This window comes from Mytilus edulis, chromosome 6 (genome assembly GCF_963676685.1).
Source record: "Mytilus edulis chromosome 6, xbMytEdul2.2, whole genome shotgun sequence".
Lineage (NCBI taxonomy): Eukaryota > Metazoa > Mollusca > Bivalvia > Mytilida > Mytilidae > Mytilus > Mytilus edulis.
Genome location: NC_092349.1, coordinates 35,079,991 through 35,099,304, shown reverse-complemented (window position 1 = coordinate 35,099,304; position 19,314 = coordinate 35,079,991). Strand labels below are relative to the sequence as shown.

At 30.5% G+C, this 19,314-nt stretch overlaps 2 protein-coding genes across 2 annotated transcripts; one reads left to right on the top strand and one right to left on the bottom strand.

Annotated features, from left to right (window-relative positions):
• Positions 1-6,126: 6,126 nt before the first annotated feature.
• On the bottom strand, positions 6,127-11,168 carry LOC139527577 (intraflagellar transport protein 20 homolog B-like). The gene is made up of 4 exons (XM_071323091.1): positions 10,992-11,168; positions 9,913-9,998; positions 8,176-8,279; positions 6,127-6,278 (listed from the first exon to the last, which is right to left on the bottom strand). Exons 1-4 carry the CDS (start codon positions 11,116-11,118, stop codon positions 6,197-6,199), a joined length of 399 nt encoding a protein of 132 aa, XP_071179192.1. The 5' UTR covers positions 11,119-11,168; the 3' UTR covers positions 6,127-6,196.
• A 226-nt stretch (positions 11,169-11,394) lies between these two features.
• LOC139527575 (BTB/POZ domain-containing adapter for CUL3-mediated RhoA degradation protein 3-like) lies at positions 11,395-18,864 on the top strand. The gene is made up of 5 exons (XM_071323089.1): positions 11,395-11,826; positions 13,662-13,921; positions 15,846-15,898; positions 16,509-16,707; positions 17,744-18,864. Exons 1-5 carry the CDS (start codon positions 11,649-11,651, stop codon positions 17,921-17,923), a joined length of 870 nt encoding a protein of 289 aa, XP_071179190.1. The 5' UTR covers positions 11,395-11,648; the 3' UTR covers positions 17,924-18,864.
• The last annotated feature ends 450 nt before the right edge of the window (positions 18,865-19,314 follow it).

The window sequence follows — 19,314 nt, the reverse complement described above, 5'->3', positions numbered from 1 at the left end:
TTTTTTGTTATTTCTTTGTAATAGAGAAAATCTTATTAGACTGTGATGGAAGAGCTATGTGTCGCTTTTCTATTTAATTATATATTTCTTGATCATTGAGGTGATCAATGCTCTCACAAAAAAAACTGAAATTTTGTCATTATTTTCAAGAAAGGTTTTTTCTTTAATTTATACATACGTTTTTATTTATATGTACATTTTTTTATTACAATGTATAAACAATATATATAGAAAAACATGTCCTCTCCCTGACTAAATATCAAGTAATTATGCATATGTAATTAAATTGTGTGTAACGCATGTATTTGCAGTGCATATTGTTATTCATGATAGCATCGAAAAATAGAATTCCATATCAGCTCTGTAAACAAACATATATATTCAGTGTAAACAGGATTTTTTGGGCATTTAAGATGTATAATTTTGTACCATTGTTATTGGATCTTTCTATTCTTCAATTTTCAATATTAATTTATTGATATATTTTTCTCAGTGAACATAAATTGCTTCCAAACAATATTTGATTTGCAGCTTTTGTTTTGAATCTATACAAAATCATTAATTTTCTACTTATGTAATCTGATTTAAGTTCATTGCCAGAATAGCTTTGCATATATTATACTCACAAAGTATTTTGCTTTTGATAGCCACAGCTTTTTAACTTGTCTGTCTCAAATACTAACAAATTTATAAGAGAATATCTGTTATTTATTAATTGTTATGAATGTTTTAGAATTGATTTTGTGCAGCCTGTATGACTGACCATGGCCTCAATTATGATATTGGTTATGCAAACACGAAAAAGTCATTATTTACAATATTTCAAAAAAAGCAAATGAAAAAAATGTTCTTTTGGAAAAACGCATGACAATATTATTTTAAAGGATTGCATTCTGTAAACAAAAATTTTGTGTATTGATAGTTAAGTACAATGTATATCAATACTTTCTAATCTCTGCCTATAAAAGCAATAGACATTATGCCTTCTCTCTGGTATCTTTGTCAGTATTTTGAAGTGTAGTGGTTAGTGCATCAAACTACTAACACAAAGGTTCCTGGTTTGATTCCCGTTCCAAGATGAAAATTTCAGGGACTGAATTTTCGGCTCTCTCTTGAGACCATTTATGAGTATGGTCTTGAGAAAACGATGATAGTCCATCAGAAGGGGGTGATAAATGGCTGACACATGTTAAGAGAGAGCCATATCTCTTGCACGTAAAAGACACCCTTGTAGATTTTCAATAAAGAGCAGGCTAATGCTGCTATAAGGCAGCACTCGCATCCGCAAAGTGGAAAGGGATTAATATAAGTTGCAAAACTTGTTTCCCAATCCACTATAAATAAATATGTTTAAACTAGTATTTTGACTGTACTCAACTTATACCTCAAATTGATAATCTGTAAAATTTTACATTTTTGAGTTCACTTATGATAACATGTTCAACAAAATGCATTTAATGATAAAAACGCTTTTTATTAAAAATATTCAAAGAATCAAACTATAAAAATTGAAGTTTTTGCACAAAATGAACTATTAAAGGTTATTTTTGACATTGAAAAAAAAAATGTAACACAAATTATTTCTAGTTCTCATTTAGAACTAAGGGTATGGTCAGCCATATTTTGGAGATACATTGTATATAAGGAATATTATGTGATACTTAGGGTATATTTTTGTAGTAACTGGTATTTCTACAAAAAAAAATATTCAAAGAATCAAACCATAAAAATTGCAGTTTTTGCACAAAATGAACAAGGAAGGTTATTTTTGACATTGAAAAAAAAATGTAACACAAATTATTTCTAGTTGTCGTTCAGAACCAAGGCCATGGTCAGCCATATTTTGAAGATACATTGTATATAAGGGATATTATGTGATACTTAGGGTATATTTTTGTAGTAACTGGTATTTCTACAAAATGACAGGAAAGACTATGTTTATTTTACTCTATTAGTAATTATATGTTGAGAACATTGTGATGATTTTTTCCCAATAACTGTAATATCAAAGGACATTTTGTCTTATGGAAAACAAAATATTAGAAATAAAAAGGTTTTAATAAAATTTGGTGGGACACCTTTCCAAAAGAAAAGTTAAATAGTTTATTTGGGGGGAATTTATAGTTAAATTGGACATGGATAATAAACTGTTGTCCGTTTTCACAAACTTTGCTGTTGTTTTATGTCTTAAAATAGTGTCCTATTTTATCACTTTTTCTCTCTCAAATTTCATTAAATATTTTATAGAACAATTTGGGATTGTTTCTAGGATAGTCATTTGCATAACAATTAACCCTTTCCTCCATAGATTTTTTTTTAACATACTTGATTTGCATAGGATTTTTTCAATGTAAAAAAATTCGTCAGGTTTAAAGTCTTAATGCATTGGGAAAACAAATATTTCATTAATGAAATTTCTGTCGTATATTCTCATGAATATCCTTTTTAAATTAGATACAAATTTTTATTAGGTCTAATACAGATTTTTCTTAGGAGAATGTTTTAACTGAGGCACTACACAGGCGTCAAAAGGCGTCATTATGGAGTAAAGGGGGTGGCGTCAAAGGCGTCATTATGGAGGAAAGGGTTAACCTGTACAGAAGACGGGTACAACAGGCAGGTGTACATTTCATATTTTAGTGAAGTATTTTATTGTATTCTTTAGTTGATATTTAAGCATTTTTGAATAGAGATGTATTGTTATTGATATTTTGTTTTGAAATAAAGTGCTAAATAGCTTAAATAAATTGTTTATTCTTTGTATGAATAAAGGAAATTTGAAGTGTATATCAAAGAGACAGCATCCCAACAACACAAGTAACCAAAATATCTAGAGGGCAACAAACAATAGTCTTAAAAAAATAAACCAGTGGCTATGCAATTTTAACGCTCTATAAAATATAAGTCTGCAAAGGTTGTGAATAAATCCAAGAGAAACCTAACATAGGTCAACAAAAATCCACGGCAAATTCTTTAGATAACAACAAAACATTAAGATATTAAAGAAGACTGTTTATGACTTTAGATAGCCAAATGCATATGTGGTGGTGTTAGTTTTTCCAAGGTAGTATCTCTCCACTTTTCATCTCTGTCAGTGGACTTACAAAAAACAACCTAAATGGATATAACAGTCATTCCAGGGCCTTTTATAGCTTACTATGCGGTATGGGGAGAAGCAGAAACAAAGGTAGAACTGGATGGCAAAATCTTGTGGTGACCTTATGCTTCGCCACCTATAGTTGTCAATTCCTGTCATTTTGGTCTCTTGTGGACAGTTGTCAACCAACCAAGATGGCTGCCATGTCTAAAAATAGAACATAGGGGTGAAATGTAGATTTTGGCTTATATCTCTGAAACCAAAGCATTTAGAGCAAATCTGACATGGGGTAAAACTGATTATAAGGTCAAGATCTATCTGTCATGAAATTTTCAGACAAATCGGACAACCCGTTGTTTGGTTGCTGCCCCGAAATTAGTAATTTGAAGGAAGGAAATTTTGCAGATTTTGGTAATAATCTTGAATATTATTATAGAAAGAGATAAACTGTAAACAGCAATAATGTTCAGCAAAGTAATATCTACAAATGAGTCACATGAACAAATTGGTCAGTTGACCCACTAAGGAGTTATTGCCCTTTATAGTCAATTTTTATACGACCCCAAAAAAATTTTGGGTTCGTATAATGGTATGATGTCGTCGTCTGCGTCGTCGTCCGAAGACACTTTGGTTTCCGGATAATATCTTTAGTTTAAGTGAATAGATCTTAATGAAATTTTTTTCAGAAGGTTCAATACCACAAAAGGAAGGTTGGGATTTATTTTGGGGATGATGGTCCGAACCGTTTAGGAATTAGGGGCCAAAACAAGCATTTTTCTAGTTTCAGGATAATAACTTGTTAACCAGTATTTCAATTGCTCTGAAAGTATACTGCAATGTTTAAAATCACAAGTAGAAGATTTGGATTCATTTAAGGGGTTATGGGGCCAAAGTTTAGGAATTAAGGGCCAAAAAGGGGCCAAAACAAGCATTTTTCTAGTTTCCAGACAATACCTTGTGTGTAATTGCATGGATCTCTCTGAAATTGTACCACAATGTACCATATAACAAAGGGGAGGCTGGGATTAAGTTTTGGGTTAATTGCCCAAAATATGTAGGAATTAAGGGCCAAAAAGAAGCATGTTTCTAGTTTCCAAACAATCATGACAATAACTTGTGTTTAAGTGTATGGATCTCTCTGAAATCGTACTACAAGGTTCAATATTACAAAGGAAAGCATGGGATTCAGTTTAAGGGTTATTGCTCCAAGGGGGGGTTTCAATAAATTGGGGGGGGGGGATCTCAGTTTACCATTTTTTTAAGGGATTATTTTTTTTTTTTAACATTTTTCAAATTTCAAATTTTGAAAAGTTTCAATAAGAAATATTCAATTACACAATATTGTGCAATAGATGTGTTAGATCTTGAACCACATTAATTTTGTGGCAAAAACCTATATTATGTCAAAAATTTGATCACAATCAAAATTCAGACAGTATCAAGCTTGAATATTGTGACCAAATTTGCCCCAACTGTTCAGGGTTCGACCACTGGGGTCGTATAAAGCTGCGCCCTGCGGAGCACCTGGTTAGCAATTTTCATAAATTTTTGTAAATTTTTGTAAATTTTTAGAAAATATTTTCCATTGTAATTATTTGGCCAAGTTCATTATAGATAAAGATAATTGTAGCAACAAGAATGTTCAGTAAATAAAGATCTAAAAACACATCACCATCACCAAACACAATTTTGTCATGAATTTATATGTGTCCATTGTTAATATGCACATAGACCAAGGTGAGCGACACAGGCTCTTGAGAGCCACTAGTTATATTTACAGTAAATATGCATGAATCTAATTCACAGTGCTTAGTGAAAAAAAGTTACTTTTACCACACTTTTACTATTCTGGAGTTATGCCCTATATACAAATGATAAAATTTCTGAATTTTTTAATTTGTTCTCCAACTTAAGTTTGCCTCAACCTCAACAGTATGAAACTTATACACATCACTTATTACATGAACTACATAACTCAGATCGAATATGAAATTTGGTAACGTTAACTTTTACCTTTCATGAGTTATGTCCCTTTATAACAATAATTGCAAGATGTGTAACTGGTACTGTATGTCATACAGACCTATTTTATTTGGATTTTTGAAGTCATTACCTGGTTTGATGTTAAAGGTCAGTCATATTTTGCTCATTGTTGAATGTACTATAGTGACCTACAGTTGTTTAAATTCTCATCCATTGGTCTCTGGGCGATTTATCTCATTAGAATCATACAAACTCATAAAATTTGATTTTGAAGGTATACTTCTTGCAGGTCAAGGTCATAGAAACTTAAAAAAGATCAAAATCAGTATTTGTATATATTATCAACTGAAGAACCATTGGTTTCCAAATAACTGATTTGGGTTTAAACATTCTATTAACAAGAACTATTCTCTCCTTCAGTACTTTTTTTTAAATCTTAAATTCTTCCTTTCCATTTGAAAATAAACTTTCTATGTGCATCTTTCTTATTGAAATTTTTTATGGATTACAAAAATGGAGATTAAATTTAACCTTCCCAGGAAACAATGCAATTAGCATACAAATTATGAGTCAAACATAAAGATGATTTTTTTATTATGGTGAGGTCTTCCTTTGCAATTTTTGAAATAATAAAAACATCACAAACATTTCTCTGAATTTACATGGATATAGGAAGAATATCAACTGGCATCCAAAATATTATATACTTAAAATCCCATCTGTCATTGCAGGCAATAACCTTTTTAGAAAAATTAAAATTGCAGGAGAAAAAGTTTATTTTTGTATGTCATACATTGTAAATCTGCATTGATCTGAAAAGCTATAGTTCCATATCAAAGTCCTCTGACCCTGGGAATTTCAGATGAATAACAGCAATCAATGCACCTTTTCTTGCATAATACACCCTATCATTCTTTTTTTTCAATATTAATTAAGATATGTCTAATGACATAATTAGATCAATCCTTGAAATAAATTGAGGTTGAACATGTTAAATAAGGTTTCATCGTAGGAATTTTTCTAATCTTGAATTGAACTGATTACAGTAAATGAAAATACATTTAATTTCAAAATCTAATAATATAAATATCACAACAATATACAATAACAAAATGACTATTTTTGCAATAAAAATTGTTCAATGAATTCTTTCTGGTCATCTTCAGTCTTTTTTAAGGCATCGTGTTGTATTCGTAATCTACAAAGAAATAAAATGAAACAAATTAACATGTGTCAAAGGGAGATAATAATCAATAAATAAAATCTAATACAAATTTTATAAAACAAATTGCATAAATTTATTATAAAATTACTATCTTTTAGACCAAATAAACCTATTCAAAAGTTACTTCATAATTTCATACAACTGTCATGGTTTTATGTGTAGACAAAGAGACATAGAATTGTTACATCACTGTCACAGTTTGGGGAGGTATAGGCACCTGCAAACATGTTAAACCCAACCACATTCTGTATGCATGTGTCTGTACCAAGTCAGAAGCCTCTTATTCAGTAGGTGTTGTTTATTACACATTTGATCTTCTTTCACTATTTTGTACATAAACTAGGCCTTTAGCTTTTTTGTTTGAATTAGTTTTACATTTGTCATTTTAGGGCTCTTAATAGCTGCCTATGCAGTATGGGCTTTGCTCATTGTTGAAGCCTTCAAGGCCTTAGTGACATATAGTTCATAATTTTTGTGTCATTTGATCTCTCGTGAAGAGTTGTCTCATTTGGGAAGCATACCACATCTTCTTTTTTATTTAGACAGTCACAATGGTGAACTACAGAACACTGCACCAGTGTTTTTTTTAAACTTGGGGAATTTATAGATTGAAATATTGTAGACACCTTTATTTATAAAAAAGAAGATGTGGTATGATTGCCAATGAGACAACTATCCACAAAAGACCAAAATGACACAGACTAACAACTATAGGTCACCGTACAGCCTTCAACAATGAGCAAAGCCCATACCGCATAGTCAGCTATTAAAGGCCCCGATAAGACAATGTAAAACAATTCAAATGAGAAAACTAACGGCCTTATTTATGTAAAAAAAATGAATTAGTTGAAGTTTGTATGGTGACATCATGGAATTTTTTTATTTAAGGTGCTTTTTCACTTTTATCCATCTACAAGTACTTAATTAATGAACAGAGAATATATAAGTTATGATGGTAGACAATATACCGTAGGATATCCTTATTAAACTGTTTTAAAATACAGATGTGTGTCACCTTTTTGTTATTTTGATAGTAAAATGCAAATGTTGAAATCTAACTACATGTATCAATACCTTAATATGTAAGTTATGCAAACCATGTAAAGTCAATGAACCATGACTGATGGAACAGGGCCAAATAATCGCCATAGATTTTTTCATCACAATAAGAAAGATATGTTTATAGGCTGACAGAAAACTGAATAAATGCAATTATTTCTTAATTTGATCTTTTTTGTGATAATTTTTCATATCAATATCATGCTAATCGCTTGAGATGGCAAATTATCGCTAGAAACTAAGGAGGCACGTGGCGTTGCTAATGAAATTGACAGCGTCGTCTTAAAATACATGTAGCTATAAACAGATTATCATTGGTCATCTCAACTATAATCTATTAATATTGCAATTTTCAAACCTCTGTGAAATATATCCAACTTTATACAAATATACCTAACTGACAAACAAAACAAGGAAATTGAGCATGCAGGTGTTTTTAGATATATATCTTTGCATGTTAAATAATGTCGGCATTTACTGACATTAACTCAAAATGAAGTATTATTTGTGTATAGCAAAGAAGTCCAGTAAAACCAAAGCAAGAGCGTATCTTAAGTATAGTGAGGTGCAAGGCCAAGCAAAAGGTCATGCTTTCATGTAACTTAGGATGAATAACAAAAGTTCCTTTGCTTTTTTATGTTGGTGTAAGAATTTCACATCATGAACTAACACACATTATGTAGCTGATAGTTTTACTAATTAAAATAGAGAGGCAAATATCCTTCACTTTTTTATGTTTTGTTTTTTGACATGATCAAATAATAATAATAAAAGGACAATATTTTGTGTCTGCAAATTTGCAAATATTTACCTCTCTAATTGCATTTTCTTTTCTGTGATTAAAGCATGCAGCTGTTGTTGTTGTGCTTCTCTTTGTTTTGCTATAGATTTTAATAAATTTCTAGATCCTATTGCCTGAAATATACAAATAATAAATTACATAAGAATTTTAAAAAAAAGGTATAAGTCCATTGATGTGCTGTGGCAAAACTTCATGTCAAAGTTTAATTATTCTATGGACTGTATATTGACATCTTGTATTCATCAGTTTATGCATTAAATTAAGTCTTTATGAGAATTTTTTTTTTTAGTAAGCCCAAACATCAGTCTCCAGTACACGTATTTATTTATTTTCATGGGTAGCAATATTAATTTTAGTGTTTTATAGATGAATTATACTGCATTGAATATATAAATTTGTGGTTTGCTTCTCCTCAAGAAATCAACTAAAATTGGTACTCAATGAAAAATAATTCAGTATCATAAAATTTCTTAAAATTAAAATGGCATCATTTTGAATGGCCTCTGTCTAAACAGTTATCAAAGGTACCAGGATTATAATTTAGTATGCCAGACGCGCGTTTCGTCTACATAAGACTCATCAGTGACGCTCAAATCAAAAATATTTATAAACCCAAACTAGTACAAAGTTGAAGAGCATTGAGGATCCAAAATTCCAAAAAGTTGTGCCAAATACGGCTAAGGTAATCTATGCCTGGGATAAGAAACTCCTTAGTTTTTCAAAAAGTTCAAAGTTTTTTATACAGGAAATTTATGAAAATGACCACATTATTGATATTCATGTCAACACCGAAATGTTGACTACTGGGCTGGTGATACCCTCGGGGACGAAACGTCCACCAGCAGTGGCATCGACCCAGTGGTGTAAACAGTTATCAAAGGTACCAGGATTATAATTTAGTATGCCAGACGCGCGTTTCGTCTACATAAGACTCATCAGTGACGCTCAAATCAAAAATATTTATAAACCCAAACTAGTACAAAGTTGAAGAGCATTGAGGATCCAAAATTCCAAAAAGTTGTGCCAAATACGGCTAAGGTAATCTATGCTTGGGATAAGAAAATCCTTAGTTTTTCAAAAAGTTCAAAGTTTTTTATACAGGAAATTTATGAAAATGACCACATTATTGATATTCTAAACCTGATCTACACATGATTATGAATATGATTAACAGCTATAAAAAAAATCCCATACTGATATATTTGTTTGAAATAATATAAAAAAATTAATTCAATGTATAACACATTTTAGCAGTTCATCTTTCTTTCTATTATATATATGCTGTTCAATATATTTAGCCCTGCTGCATAATTTGTGTGGGCCTGTACCAAGCATAAGTTAGTAGGCTGTTATAATGTATTTGATATTTGACATTGGTAGATGTCTGTTATGTTTGTTGTTTAACCAAAAGTCAGGTTATTTTCTCATTTGAACTGCTTTAAAGTTTTTCAATGTATTGGTCTTTTTAACTTACTATGCGGTATGGGTTTTTCTCATTGTTGAAGAACACACATTCACCTATATTCATTTTAGCATTTCCTCATTTTGTCTCTGCTAGTTGTCTCATATGCAAACATTTATCAAACATCTACTTATTTTACATCAAATATATGATGGAAAAGTGGGTTTTTTTACAAATGAAAAGAAAAATGTAGCAAAACAGTTTAGGAAATCCACCATCTTCTTTTATGGGTAGTAAAAATTAGTTATATTTACAATGTATTCTGAGTTGTGTTTAAAACCCACCTTCATCTTTTCTTTTTCTACTTCTTTGGAAACATTATCAACAACTTCTATAAAAGTTCCTACAATCTTCTGAAAATCTCCAATTTCTGCAAAGAAAGAGAAAAAAAAATGACAAGTGCTAAATAATATTTTCACATCTCTAGGCAGCTGGCTGAAAGGTGAGTCGTCATGCACTCTAATGAGTTTAAAAGATATATAAATATTTCCTTGCCATGTGAGTTTTCATGCTATTTATCATGTTAATATTAAATGTCATGTTAATGCTTATAAGTGACAAGAAGAAACAATGAAGGATAGTTAATACATGTATAATCAAATGATAAATTTTCTATAAATCTATTGTTTTGACATGTTTGATACAATAACAGTAAATAGTTTCTTGTCACAATTTTTTTCTTCTTGTTGCTTATCAATTTCTTCTTGTTGGTATTTATTGAGACCATATTATGGGGACAAAGTCCCCAAAAACAGTAGAAAAATCAATAAAAAAAAAATTTTAAAAATAAATTTTCATTGTACTAAGGACAATGAATGAACTCAAAATCGTTCAATTTTTTTGATGTCATGTTTTGAATTCCCGCATCTGCGCAGAAATCTACAATGTATTTCCTTTTTCCGGTCTCGTTTGTATGAAACTTTGAGTAAAATATATATTTATCAGTCTAGTACAAAATAGGAAGGAACGCAATACCAATTTCATTTTTAATAATTCCTTGATATGAAAAAACGTTACCTGATGATAGCGTTTCTTTGTTTACATTGCATATGACGTCATAACTTAAATAGCGTCACAACTAAAATCCCTAACAACAGAACCAACATCGAAAACGTTACGGTATTTCCGTTTCTTGTTTTTTAACAAATATTTAAGTTACAAAAAAATAATTCATACAGACTTCGTCCCCATTTACAGGTAATGCCTGCCTCATATTAAGAATGTATTGTGACCTCACAATTTCCATTTAAAAAGCATGCATAACACGAAAACATATGATCTAACCAAAAATAATTATTCAATACAAAAAAAATGAAATGGTTTAATCAGTATTACAATATTTCTCAGTTAGTATATGTCATACTTTCAACGAATTCTCTACATTCTTCTTTTAATTCTTGTGTTTGCTGTGCTACTTCGGGTTCAAGGACTCTAATTTTGTTAATTTCATCAAAGTGTAAACCAGCTCTTGAAAGAGCTTCGTCTGCCATCTTCAAACAGAATGGAATGTCAAGGAAGTTGTCCAATCAATTTTGTGCTTGAAAGAATAACGTAGCCACTGTTAAACAAAGCGCAAATAAAACCAAGATTTTTCAAATCAGCAGGTACTTGTTTACATTTACTGTTTCGTATAATACAAAATATTAAAACATAATAGAATTAATTTTGTATTTTAAGTAATATAATAAAAGATATGTTTGTAACTTCCAAACTTGAAAGGAAAAATTTAAACAGAGATTAAGTTGTTTTCATATGCATACGAAACCAACATTCTTTTAACTTTGCATATCACTCCCAAGACATTACGTCAACTTTCAGGCATTAAATAATTCTATATTTAGAAATTGGTATAAATACACTGTTTAAAATGTCAGTAAGACAAACATGTTCTTTCATTCAAGAAGGAAACATGTTGAATTATCATATTTCATAAAAAGGAAAACAATTATTACAACAATTGGACAAATTTTACCACAGAACAAACTGTATTAGTGAAGATTTTATAACAAATTTGTATTTAATGTCACTTACTATGTCTGGGGAGACAAAAACTGTGATAAAAGGAACATCGTCCAAGTATGTGAAGCTGAATGTTGGTGGATCCCTCCACTATACAACCATTGGGACATTAACCAAACAAGACACAATGCTGCGGGCAATGTTTAGTGGCAGAATGGAGGTTCTTACAGATTCAGAAGGTAAAAATCATGGTCAAATTCACTGTGATGACACAGATGATGCTATTAAACTCTTGTTCATTTAGCGTTAAATGTTGCATATATATTACAGTGTTATTATTCCTAATTGGTTAATAATAATATACATATAATTTGATATTTTCATTGCACTTTAATTCCACTTTGTTTAAATTGGAGTAAAAATATTGTAAATAATCCATGTATGCCAACAGCATGTAATCATCGGATGTCAACAGAAGAACTTAGAAGAAGACATGTACGTGAAATCAATGACGATGTTGGCATCTGTTTCTGATGATACTATGTACATGTATATCTAATGGGAAGCAGGACAAATCGCCCCACTCTTTTATAAACTGGCACCATTTTCTAAAATTGCCCCATTTGTGAAAAGGGTTAAATTTACTCCTGCCAACTCAGTTGGTAAACAAGAGTGGGGCGAGTTGGTGAAAAAGCAGGGCGATATGACATGGATTCATCTAATGTATACAGGTTTATACAGTCAATTGGTATAAGTTGGTGGTACACAGTCTTTTATTCGGATGTGTCTACTTTTGTGTTTCAAATGTCTGGTTATGTAAATGTATTTCAGTTGTTTCCTGTAATTAGTTAATACTTCAGCTTTATCATGTACATCTTTTGAATATTCATTTTATTAAATTTACTGTTTGCAAAAGTATAAATTACTCTAAATTATAGGGATTTTCTGGTAACTTAACGGAAAACCCTTGCCGTTTTTGGCACAACCTTTTTGATCTTTTGGTCCTCGATGCTGTTCAACTTTGTACTTGTTTCGGCTTTCAAACTTTTGTATCTGTGCGTCACACATAGGTCTTGTGTGGACAATATACACTTCTGGCGTATTAAAATTTTAAACTTGTTGCCTTTTGTTGGCTGTTGTTCGTGTGATTCTTTGTCAATTGTGTTCTCCAATTTATTTATATTGTAGTCCTGTGTTGTCATTTTGATGTTATATTTCATATGGCCATAAAAGTGCGAGGTTTGGCATGCCACAAAACCAGGTTCAACCCACCATTTTTTCCTTTAAAAATGCCCTGTACCAAGTCAGGAATATGGTCATTGTTATATTATAGTTCGTTTCTGTGTGTATTACATTATAACGTTGTGTCGTTTGTTTTCTCTTATTTTTGAGTGTAAATTCACATTGCGATAAGACGTGTCACGGTACTTGTCTATCCCAAATTCATGTATTTGGTTTTGATGTTATATATATATGTTATATTTGTTATTCTCGTGGGATTTTGTCTATATGTGTTACATTTTAGTGTTATGTCGTTGTTCTCCTCTTATATTTAATGCGTTTCCCTCGGTTTTAGTTTGTTATCCCGATTTTGTTTTTTGTCCATGGATTTATGAGTTTTGAACAGCGGTATACTACTGTTGCCTTTATTTACAATTGAGTCTTATAATTTTGTAGACTAAGAACAAGCATACAAGAGGGGGTATAGCACAGTAGCATCAATATACATGTGGTACTTCTGACAAGACTTGAGCTGCTGTTGAATTTGCTCCATTATGATTTAATAAAAATGATAAATGTCATAAGCATGATAATGAAACGGTTCTTTTTTTTTTTTAACTTTACCATGTTTATACTTACCATTGCCATGATTGCTTATCTTGGGAAATAAGTACATTAATTGATCATCAAGATCATGAAATACCCACTAATTTTAAATTTTAAATCTGTCCCTCATGATAAAATTTATACTTGAAAAACTAATAAACCTTACACATCTTATATGTTTACTTAGCTATATCCATAAAATTAGATTAGCATTATATATCTATATATCAAGTTGTGTCTATTTTAGGATGGATATTAATAGACAGGAGTGGAAGCCACTTTGGAGAAATCCTGAATTTCCTCCGAGATGGATCTGTACCATTACCAGAAACCAGAAAAGAATTGTTAGAACTTTTACAAGAGGCTAAATACTTCTTAGTTCAAGATTTAGTACGAATTATTGAAGCAGCTGTAAAACAGATGGAGGCTGCTGTTGATCCTATCTGCAAAGTACCTTTAATCACGTCAGGCAGAGAAGAACAACATTTAATCACAAATACACAGAAGGTATACAACATGTACAGTTATACAGTTATACTTGATATTATTAACTAGAGCATTTTTGTAGAGTAAAAAAGAAATGATTAACTGTACACAGAGGTTAAGTCATGTGTTCATCTGACTGTTTTGATGTCTTTTGGGCCTTACAATACATTAAATTCGTTTGGATGTGTTTTGATTGGTAATCTAGTCCTGGTAAACATGATCATAAATAAATGATACATGTATGTATCTAAAGTCAATAGAGAAGTTCAATAGATAAAATTGAGAATGGAAATGGGGAATGTGCCAAAGAGACAACAACCCGACCATAGAAAAAAAAAACAACAGCAGAAGGTCACCAACAGGTCTTCGATGTAGCGAGAAATTCATGCACCCGGAGGCGTCCTTCAACTGGCCCCTAAACAAATATATACTAGTTCAGTGATAATGAACGCCATACTAATTTCCAAATTGTACACAAGAAACTAAAATAAAAATAATACAAGACTAACAAAGGCCAGAGGCTCCTGACTTGGGACAGGCGCAAAAATGCAGCGGGGTTAAACATGTTTGTGAGATCTCAACCCTCTCCTATACCTCTAGCCAATGTAGAAAAGTAAACGCATAACAATACACACATTAAAATTCAGTTCAAGAGAAGTCCGAGTCTGATGTCAGAAGATGTAACCAAAGAAAATAAACAAAATGACAATAATACATAAATAACAACAGACTACTAGCAGTTAACTGACATGCCAGCTCCAGACTTCCATTAAACTGACTGAAAGATTATGATTTCATCATATGAACATCAGGCACAATCCTTCCCGTTAGGGGTTTAGTATCATACCATCATAACATATATGAGAAGAACATAACCCGTGTCATGCCAACAACTGGTTTTTGAATAAATGTGTTTAGTTCCGATGCAAAGACCCTATAAGTGAATCAATATTAACGCCAAAATATGCAATCTTTAATGACCTGACAACAGTATCGTAACTATATCCCTTCTTAATAAGTCTATTCAAAGGTTTTGTTAGTTTTTGAGGTGAATACTGACACCTTTGTGCTTTATAAAGAATATTTCCATAAAATATCGGATGTGAAATACCTGAACGTATAAGAAGTCTGCATGTTGAGCTACATTTACGAATGATGTCCTTATACCGATGATAAAATTTAGTAAATGTTTTGACTAGTTTGTGATATCGAAAACCCTGGTGTAATAATTTTTCAGTAATACATAAATTTCTCTCGTTAAAATCTAAAACATTGTTACATACATGAGCGAATCGTACAAGTTGAGATATATAAACACCGTAAGATGGTGACAAGGGAACGTCACCATCTAAAAATGGATAATTAACGAGAGCATATCATTTATATACAATTTGAGAACATGTACATGAAAATTTTCTCATTTTGTATTGGCTGTCATTTTTTTACCTTATGACATGTATGAAGAAAAATTAATATTACAATAAGAAGATGTGGTATGATTGCCAATGAGACAACTATCCACCAGAGTACAAAAAAATGACATGGATATATTAAGCAAATATAGGTCACTATATGGCCTTCAACAATTAAAAAAATCACACCATATAGTTAAGTTGAAAATTAAAAGCCCTGAAATGAAAAATTATAAAAGATGGAAATGCCATTGGGAAAACTAACAGTCTTATTAATAAAAATGCAATAAATAAAAAAAAAAATGGTACTGAACTATTTATTTAAAAATGTACATGGATGGATGTCACACTAAAAAGAGTGCAAAACAAGGAAATCTCATACACATGGATACAGCCTGGTTAGGTTTCTTGTGTGTAATTTTCAAATCTTGCACGTTTCAACCATGGCCATTCCACTGGATTCTATAAACACTCAAATATAACATTTGTATAATACATTTAATGTTTTTATTAACTTGCTGTTTATTTTTCAGCCTGTGGTGAAGTTAATTTGCAACAGACACAACAATAAATACTCTTACACAAGGTATATAATATTGTATATTTAGTTTTGTACTACATTGTACTACATGTATCAAAAGAAATATTGTTTAAATTTAATTTTATAATTAGAAAAAGAACAAATTTGAAGAATCTCATATGATATCTGCACACCCCAAACCTTAAACATACTCAGTGTAAGAATGAAACAATATGCCTGTTGTCAGCCTTGAATACAGTTCAATTTTCATAATAAAGGCTGCTATAAAAGGCCATGAATATAAAAATGTGATGCGATTTTTAAAAATGAGAAAATGAACAGCTTAATCCATAATAAAAACAATTATATAAATAGACAATAAGAAAAACAGATAAAAAAATACTGTGGATTCCTTATTTTTCATGAGTACTCATTTTCATTGGATTGAGGAAAAATTGTATTTCATTGATATTTGATTATGCACATAGCGAAAGACTGCACACAAGCAAAATATAAAATGAATCCTTTGATAAACATTTAGATTCTTGGATCACCTATATCAATGTATATTCTTGAAATCAACAGAGAATTGGTAAACTATTAAAATATATCAGCAGTATAGGAAGAAAAAAAATACTATTATTTTTTTATTAAATATATTTTTTGTATTTTTCAGCAATTCTGATGATAATTTACTGAAGAATTTAGAATTATTTGACAAATTATCATTGCGATTCAACAGAAGAGTTTTATTTATCAAAGATGTCATTGGTAGTAATGAGATTTGTTGCTGGTTTTTCTTTGGACATGGTACAAAAATAGCCGAAGTGTGTTGTACATCTATTGTATATGGATCTGACAAGAAAAATACCAAGGTATGTTATTTTTACAAATGTAAAAAGTAAAATCACAAAAATACTGAACTCCAAGGAAAATTCAAAGCGGAAAGTCCCTAATTAAAAGCTTAAACACATCAAACCAATGGATAACAACTGTCATATTCCTGACTTGGTACTTGGTACAGGCATTTTCTTATGTAGAAAATGGTGGATTGAACTTGGTTTTGAAGCTAGCTAAACCTCTCACTTGACAGTCACATCAAATTTCATTATATTGACAAATTAAAGGAACTGGTCAATGTTGCAACTGCCAAAAACGCACACAAAATAATAAAAATTATTTTACTGAAATATTTATCAAATAATTTGACTCTAAAGGTTTGAGAGAGTTTTTTCCCACCAAAATTAAAACCATAAAAGCACAAGAAGTTAAAAGTACATAACGATACAATTAAAAGTCAGAAAATGATACCCCAACATTTTTACCTCAATATATGTTATTTGTTGTAATTATAACCTTGGAACCAATACTGGTCTCTGCATCAAAATGTTAGTGCAAGAAAAATATCCTTATGAAAAAATTATATTTGGTAAATATATTAAAACAAAAGGAATATCAGTTAATGTAAATAAGTCCATACACACACACTTATCGAAAGGAACATAAAAATCACACTTTTAACATGGTTCTTCATTTCAGTCTCATGAAGGAAGACCTTGATCTTACTCCAAAAAGTCTATGTACCTAGGCAGTTACTGAGGCAACTGCCTCGGTTGCCTCAACGTAAGCTACGCCCCTGTAACATGGGACCAATACTGGTCTCTGCATCAAAATGTTAGTGCAAGAAAAATATCTCTGTGAAAAAATTATATTTGGTAAATATATTAAAACAAAAGGAATATCAGTTAATGTAAAAAAGTCCATACACACACACTTATCGAAAGGAACATAAAAATCACACTTTAAACATGGTTCTTCATTTCAGTCTCATGAAGGAAGACCTTGATCTTACTTCAAAAAGTCTATGTACCTTGCAATACTTCTAATGTTGTTATATTTTTCTAACTACAGGTTGAATTCCCTGAAGCAAGAATTTATGAAGAGACATTAAATGTTTTACTGTATGAAAATAGAGATAAAGGTCCTGATCAGGAATTGATGCAGGCTACTAGGGGATATACTGTTGGTGTAAATGGGTACCAGAGTGACGAAGAGGTAGATGACAAAGAAAGACGTGGACGACGAAAATAAAGATTTCATATTGTAAAATTGAATATTGCTTAATTGATTTGTTTAGGCTGCATCTGTGATGTAAATGTTCTATGTCTGTGTCATTTGATTATCATGTGATGTCTAGTCATTTTGTATATTTTTTTTATCATATTGATAAAGGATATTTTGTTCTGTCATAACAAAGAAAAACATTCATATTTTCCTATCCTTTCCGTATGGTCTTAATGTGGATAGTTGTCTTATTGGCAATTAATCATACCACATGTCTTTTTTCATACTTGTACCTTGTATTTGATTATGCTTCTTTTGTACAAAATAAATTAATGATTAACTTTTAATATATTTCAACCCTGTTAACATTTATATTTTCATACATATTAATATTTAACATTTTTTTTTTAATATTTTGAAAAGTTTAATTTAATTTTATAAATATCTTTGAATAAAGGGTTTTTTTTGTTTAAATAGTTATCAAAAGTACTATGTTATTTAAAGATGTATATCTTTTCCTTTTTACGTTATTTATAATTTAAATCAACAGCATTATAGCATAAACAAATATGACACAATCATAGTTAAAAAGGGGAAACAACTGTTTTTTTGTTTTTTTTAATGGAACTGCCAGAGTTATCTTCCATTAACTGTACTATTGCATAAGGAGATTATTATTGTTTTGTTAAAAAAAATATACAGTTCTTAAAAACTGAGTAGATGCAATATACATGTGTTTGAAAATATTTTAATCATATGAGTTTAAATATTTATTTCAAGAAAGACATCACCAAAATAGACATAGCAAAAATATAATGACTACAATATATTTTATAGATCAGTTTTACTTTTCAAAACTTTACTTTTGGTCAATCAGTGTATTGGTCTGTTGTTGCAATGACAAGATATTGTTTACTGTTTCTTTATATTTAAAGCTTTCAATTATTAAATAAAATTGTTATACATGCTTTTGAATTTCTTGAATTATCAATTATTTATTGTAAAAGATTCATAGAATTCACGGTTGCATGCATTCTGCAGTGGTCATTGCAAAAATACTTCTAAAATTCATAATTTGATAGTAAAACAGGTTAAACTTTTCCTTTACCATATATTTCTACCTTTGTTTGTTGAAAAAATTTTAATAACTGCTCCTTATTTATAACCTTTATTATAAAGGCATTTTGTATAAACACTTTTTATAGAAACATTGAATAGAGGAAATTTTACCAAACATTATAGAAAAAAATGCTGAGTGGATATTGTTACCTTGGTACATGTTCATCTGTCCATATAGCAAGATGTGCAACAAAAGTCACAGAATAAGAGGTATAAGGTTTACAATCTGGCTGCAGTGATATAAATGTTAACTTTTTGTTTAAAGGTTAATATTTCAAAGGTGGAAGATCTAGATGATT

Bases quoted from the DNA above. Each gene is read 5' to 3' on its own strand.
- LOC139527577 (XM_071323091.1), bottom strand. From the start codon at position 11,118: ATGGCAGACGAAGCTCTTTCAAGAGCTGGTTTACACTTTGATGAAATT. The intron at 8,280-9,912 runs GTGGGTTTTAAA...TGTATATTTCAG, and splicing joins TAGAAAAAGAAAAGATGAAG to GCAATAGGATCTAGAAATTT. The intron at 6,279-8,175 runs GTAAATATTTGC...ATTTCTTTGTAG, and splicing joins AAGAAAATGCAATTAGAGAG to ATTACGAATACAACACGATG.
- LOC139527575 (XM_071323089.1), top strand. From the start codon at position 11,649: ATGTCACTTACTATGTCTGGGGAGACAAAAACTGTGATAAAAGGAACA. The intron at 11,827-13,661 runs GTAAAAATCATG...TGTCTATTTTAG, and splicing joins GGTTCTTACAGATTCAGAAG to GATGGATATTAATAGACAGG. The intron at 16,708-17,743 runs GTATGTTATTTT...TTCTAACTACAG, and splicing joins CTGACAAGAAAAATACCAAG to GTTGAATTCCCTGAAGCAAG.